The sequence below is a fragment of the Perca fluviatilis genome, chromosome 1 (genome assembly GCF_010015445.1).
Source record: "Perca fluviatilis chromosome 1, GENO_Pfluv_1.0, whole genome shotgun sequence".
Lineage (NCBI taxonomy): Eukaryota > Metazoa > Chordata > Actinopteri > Perciformes > Percidae > Perca > Perca fluviatilis.
The window spans coordinates 39,244,745-39,251,230 of NC_053112.1; the positions used below are offsets into that span (position 1 = coordinate 39,244,745).

General features: G+C 40.9%; 1 protein-coding gene across 1 annotated transcript; it reads left to right on the forward strand.

Moving 5' to 3' along the window:
• The first annotated feature begins 768 nt into the window (after window positions 1-768).
• LOC120561726 (N-acetylaspartate synthetase-like) lies at window positions 769-6,125 on the forward strand. Its single transcript, XM_039804945.1, has 4 exons — window positions 769-915; window positions 3,288-3,523; window positions 3,883-4,047; window positions 4,885-6,125. Exons 2-4 carry the CDS (start codon window positions 3,343-3,345, stop codon window positions 5,310-5,312), a joined length of 774 nt encoding a protein of 257 aa, XP_039660879.1. The 5' UTR covers window positions 769-915; window positions 3,288-3,342; the 3' UTR covers window positions 5,313-6,125.
• The last annotated feature ends 361 nt before the right edge of the window (window positions 6,126-6,486 follow it).

Genomic DNA, 6,486 nt, shown 5'->3' on the forward strand with positions numbered 1-6,486 from the left:
TAAATCTCAGCTCATAGATCGAACAGTTGGTTATTAATAACAGGTTGATTAATTACAGACGACACTCAGACTAACAATAGTGATTTAATCAGATATGTATTTCTACATTTAGCAGTATGCGGCCACCGTGTTGGGTCATTGATCTACTGATACAGAGGAAGACAGGGGACATGACGGCAATCAACCGTAGTTTATTAATGTATCGTGAATGTTCAGGTTCAGGCAAGGTTATACAATAAACATTAGACATGTGTATAAAACAAACCATCTGTTTAACAAGAAAAAAAATCCACACACATTTGTCAAAACTATGATCCAAACACACGTCCAATTGCATTGACTTCTATGGGACTGTTTTCTATCCCCTAAAAGGGGGCGCGGCCATGAGTTTTAGCGAAGTACCTGTATGTACCGGTTGTGCGTATGGCTTGCAAACAAGTGAAGCATGGCAGTTGTTCAAGGCCACACCCCCCCTCCACCTTGCACACCTCTCTCCTCCTCAATAGCATTTAAAGCTACAGACACAGAAATAGCACATCCCAAGGAAAGCTCATTGTGGCACTGGCTGTTAGTGGCTGTAATTCAGCACCAATTTCGGGAAAAGCACTTCAGATACCTGTATTATGGGACCACAGAGGTCTATATAAAAGCATCCAAAAAGCAGCATGTCATGGGACCTTTAACAGACAGTGGGAAAGATAAGTCACTGAGGAGGTGTGACCTGCTAGACCTGCTCTACCCGGAAACATGTCATTAAAACATGTTATAGTTTGTTAGTTTTGGTCAAATCTGTAGCTGTGTGTACCCTACTATCTTGAGCAACTAAAGCTAGAAGTACACATTGGGTTATGAAAACATTATACCTAATTTAAAACTCAGACCCTCCACTCGCCTTGTCTGGAACCTGTAAGGTAGGTCAGTGGCTTTCCTTTTCTCAATTTGGCCAGCTGTGGCTATGTCATGCAATTTCCTTATTGTACAGTAGGTCTATTTCTTGTATGAAAGACGTCATACAAATATTTATAAAAAAAGTATTATTACTGCTTTTTAATAAAGTTTTCAATGATGACAGCACAATGGAGATGCTTTGTGAATCAGCCAATTAGAGTGCAGTCTGAGGTTAGGGGAAGGGGGGGATTGGGTCAGGTGCAGCTCTTTTAAACAGAGATGGAAATACAGTACAACATGTACCTAAATACATAAATACCTGAAGAGAAATTTTAATGAGGCTTGTAATCAGCTGCATGAGTTTCTGGTTTAGAAAGTTTGTGATCTGTATCCTACGGAAGCATATTGCATTAACAATAGAAAAAAAAAATGTAGACACCTTATCTCGTAATTACGAGATCCTAATCTCGTAATTTTGAGATCATTTTAAACACCTGGAAGGCGGCATATCTAGGAAAACGCTTAACGTGAAAAAGCTTAACGTGGTTTAATGTGTTTCAACAACGATCAATCATCACCAGATTTATCATGGTCATATCTTGTCATGAACACTTAAGCCTGTCAAAAAAACTAAACCTAAATCCAACGATTATAGAAGTTATCTCACATTAATGTTTTGTTCATCATTGGCCCTATGGCGAGGAAAAAGCTTAACGTAGTTTAATGTACCTAAACAATGATCAACGATTACCTAATTTCTCTCTCATATTGCTCCTCATAACCACTGAAAACTGTCAAAAACTTGAACCCAAAGTCCAATTATTATGGACATTATCTGCTTCACAGCAGGGCAGCGGAGCGGCTGGGGGTTGAATCTCCACTGTTCTCATTGGCTTTATAAGTCCTAATGTGAAAAAGCTTAACGTAGTTTAATGTACCTAAACAACGATCAATCATCTCCAAAACCCTCTCCTATATTGCTCATCATAACCACGTAAAACTGTCAAAAAAATCGAACCCAAAGTCCAAATATTATGGCCGAAAAAATATTAATTACGAGATCAGGATCTCGTAATTATGAGATATTTTTAAACACCTGGAAGGCTGCATATCTAGGGGACACTCTAAAAAAAAGAAGAAAAAAAAATTTAGACACCTTATCTCGTAATTACGAGAAAATATCTCATAATTACGAGATAAGGTGTCTACATTTTTTTTTTATATGGTGAATGCAATACTCTTCCATAGTATCCTGATTTCTCATATAAATGCTTATATCTCACAAAAACAGAATTTCTTCCATACATTTACAGATAATGTTGAAAATAAAGAAATCCTACATACAACTATGTAGTAAATAAAAAGTATGAAGTAAATTTTGACAGTTATGTTTCATGTTTCAGTAAAATAACAAGCTAACAATGAAGAAACTAAAAAGCCAAAATGTATTCATTTAATTTATTCATCTTCTCATTCTTTCATGGTCAGCAACGGTGTTTTTTTAGCGGTTGTACATCACATTGGATTTTCATGCACCAAATTCATAACTGCAATGCATTGCGGGTGATATCCACCCCTGGAGTGACCATCGTTGTTCACTCACAATCTCACCAAGTTCACTTCAGTCGTTCAGACGATTGGAACGACACTTGAGATGGGGGCGGGAATTCCCCCGAGGGCAAGGGCTTAGGGGAAGTGAACAAGGGCATGTTGAACCACTAATTAAACGCAGCTAGACTTTGATGTGGAAAATCAGTGGAGTTCCTCTTAAACAAATTGACTGGCCCCAGCTTTGTCTCACTTTAACTAGTTTATATCCACGGCATTCCACTTCCAGGATCGCTCCACCGGAAATTCTGCTAGATGTTCGTTACCTTCCGCTTTCTTTGTGTTGGAATTTCAAACTCCGGTGGATTTATGAGGACTATGGTTAACTGCTCCTCAGATCTCTGCAGGGTAAATCCAGACAGCTTCACTCGTACCAATCTGAGTTTTCTGTTGCACGACTAAAACAACTTTTGAACGTGCTACCAAAACAAGTTCCACCAAAACTAGTTCCTTCCCAAGGCTATTTTGCAGAGGCGCTGTGACTCAGCTGGGCGCTTAGCGCCGCCCAAGACAATTGTGATTGGTTTAAAGAAATGCCAATAAACTAGAGCACTTTTTTATCCCATCCAGGAATGCTGTGTGGACTGGCCAGACCCTTCTCCGCAGCGCTGTGGAGGAAGGTCTGGCTACCCTTTCACTAAGAACTACATATCTTTTCAAATATAGGAGCTGATAAGAAGGGTGTGAGTTGCCCGGTGGTTTTGACAATGGTGTCTGTAAGGGGCCCATAGTGACAAACTCATGCACAACACACAGCACAAACAAGCATTAATACTGAAAGTATTTTTCAGCTATTGGACCTGAGCAACAAGCACCTGCATCCTCTGCATCCTCATCACACTTGACATGAAGGAAAAAACACAGAGAAATGGACTCCAAACTGTTGTTGTGCGTGAGTTTGAGGCGGCAGACAAACCGGAGATACAGCGGATCTTTTATGAAGGGCTGATGGAAATGGTAGCAGACACAGCCTTCAGAGGCTTGAGACATCATCCTGAGAGTCTCCTGATCTATACCGCTATGACAGGTAATCAAATATTTTTGCGATTGCTTCTGCAGTTTAGAAAAAACATATGCCAGGTGGTAATTGATGATTACAGTAAGACTGTATTTTCTTTACGCATCTTAAAAAGGTTTTTAAAGACCCATCTTTCCATAAAAGTCCCTTGATTGCTGCAAAAACAGGCATTTCTTTCTTTTTGTTTGTATGTTGCTGTAATTTATAATATAATGTTCAAATCAGTTTTACATTGTTGTTGTTTTTTGCTTTCTGTTGTTATGTCTTGTGCTTGTACTTTGTGATTTGAAGCCACAGAGAAAGTTAAGCGCTACAACTTCATATTTTCTTCACATTCATACATATGGTCCATATCTTTCCTCTGGCAGCTGCATGTTTTGCCATCACCATGTGTTGGTGGGTGATAGGACTCCTCCCTATAATTGTGCTGTGTGGACGCTACTTCTGCAGCAGACGTGTGATCCATGGTTATCTGGAGCAGGCCATGAGCAGAGACATGGGAGACATGGAAGGGTTTTACAAGAAATCCCCAGGTATATATATTCTGTATATTGTATCATTTAAATGTCATGTTTTTGTGATATGATCAGGTTGGTTGTGCAGTCCAAATATATCTTGTTGCTATGCCATGTCATTATTTATTCACACATCATCATCATATCATTAAAACACAATATCAGAAGGTACAATGATCATATGTAGGCCGTGTGAAATGGGGAACCCCAAATACTAATACTAAAAACTTTTCAGAGAGGTCCCGATACAATAAACACACAACAGAGAATATACAGACACTAAAACCTCAATTTACAATAGACACAACACTGACAAATACAGACACTACAAGAGACTACAAAAAATCCTGTCAGAATAGACTTAACAAACAAATGCCACAAAATACAGACGATCCCAGTACAAATATAATACTTGGTGACAGAATGCGACGAGTTGTCATCAAGCTCATTTCAGATCTGAATGAGCCCCCGGCGCCCTACAAACTACACTCAGGCTTGTGCACTTTAGCCTTCCTTTTTTGCCAGTGATTAGGTGTTTTTCCCTTGTGTCATTAGTGTGCTGGGGACGACAAATTGGAACAAGCTCACACAATCGGTAATTTAACCTGTGAATGACCTGGAATATCATGCAGGCATTATGAAAGACATATTCGGTAAGCCTTAGTAAACCAAGGCGACGAAACAAAGGACGAGTGGGGGTTTTGGGCTCAGACCACTTCAATGCCCGTATGAGTTATTTCTGTTTCTATGATTGCTGAAAAACAAAGACTTGAGTGAATTATGCTTTAAACTGAATGATTCCCCCTTCATTTTCACATCCTTTATTCAACTTTCATTCCTTGCTTTCCCCCTCAGACTCCTGTCTGTGGGTAGCAGTGCTGGACAGCAAAGTGGTGGGTGTCGTAGCAGCACTCGGCCGGCAGAAGTCAGAAGGTGTTGTCGAGTTGCATCGGATGTCTGTCGAGCAGAGCTGTCGTCGGTGTGGAGTCGGTGTGGCGCTGGGACAGAAGGTTCTAGAATTTGCCGCCACTCACGGATACTCCTTTGTTGTCCTGGGAACCACAGCGTACATGCCCGCCGCCCACAAGCTCTACCAGCGTCTGGGTTTTCGCTGTGTGGGGGTCACCGATGGGTACGTCATACCTGGTGCAAGATTGTCCTTAATGGAACAAAGTTTCTTCAGGGTCCGCCATCATCACTACAGCCTCGACGTGCAGAAAGCAAGATCACTTCATGTGGACAACACTGACTTAGTGGGAGCGCAGATGACTAAACTGAAGTGAACTGAAGGCATACTGTATGTGTTGCGAGGGTTACCAATGAGGGGGGAGGGGGGGGGGGAACTACTGGGAAAGGAGACACAATTAGGGCAAAACACGAAGTACAATTAACCAGGTTCAACTTGATTATATATTAAAATTCCATTTAAAACCGTGAACTTACTCATTAGGGGAACAAAATCCCCTTCCCAGGGCAGGAGGGGCAACAAGAGTTAGCGATGTTGAGTTCTGTGCAGAGGCTTCGAAGCGTGTTGAGAAATCCTGGTTGTTTCTGCTAGGGCATATCGAGGCTTGTATCGTTTTAGACAAATGACGTCATTAATGACATCCGAAGCCTCGCTGCCCGTCCATACCGCGTGACTGGTTTATGATATGGTTCGAATCTACACCGGCTTTATTACACATCCATGATCTACACGAGCACATTCACTGCCCTCTGCCTGGTTAAACCACTGGCACGTTACAGTTTTAGAATAGCCTACTAATATTGCCCCTCCTGCTATTATATTATGACCATATTGGATAGCCACATTCCTCTCAAGGAAATCTGTTTATTATACAGTTATGTTAATTATGTTATACCACAGGAAAATACACACTATATTGATATAAATGGATTAGGTGGAAATAGATCTTTTCTTCATCTTTATTTCTAAGTCTTTACTGGTGCAAAATACAGTCAAAACCCATTTCTGACACAATGTATCACAGATCACTAGATCATCTGTAATATATCTGCCTGTTTTATGCTACGTTTACACGTGGGCGGCTATTTTCATAAACGGACATTTCAATCTCTCCGTTTTCAAAAATAACATCGTGCACAGCTGTCAGTTTTCAGAAAAGTGTTCGTTTACATGTACCCGTGTATATATGCCGTCAATGCAGCAAAGAGCACGCCAAAGCCGTGGGTGGCAGTGTAACGAGAAGCTCAAGCCCACGTTAGCCAATCAGAATCCCGAAAATAGCAACAACAGCAACAAATCACTTCCTCTTTCTCTCTCTCGGCTGCCTAAACCTCCGTTTGTCTCAGTTTACATGCAAACGTGCAAACGAAGATCTCAAAAATCTCCACTTTGGCCGGAGTTTTTAGAAATAATCGTTTTCTGTGATAAAAACGGGGTTTTCGTGTAAATGAGAGGCCAAACCGCAGGAAAATATCTGCGTCTTCCCCTCG

Coding starts and splice junctions, on each gene's coding strand:
- LOC120561726 (XM_039804945.1), top strand. CDS start 3,343: ATGAAGGAAAAAACACAGAGAAATGGACTCCAAACTGTTGTTGTGCGT. Junction 3,524..3,882: donor GATCTATACCGCTATGACAG/GTAATCAAATAT, acceptor TTCCTCTGGCAG/CTGCATGTTTTGCCATCACC. Junction 4,048..4,884: donor GTTTTACAAGAAATCCCCAG/GTATATATATTC, acceptor TTTCCCCCTCAG/ACTCCTGTCTGTGGGTAGCA.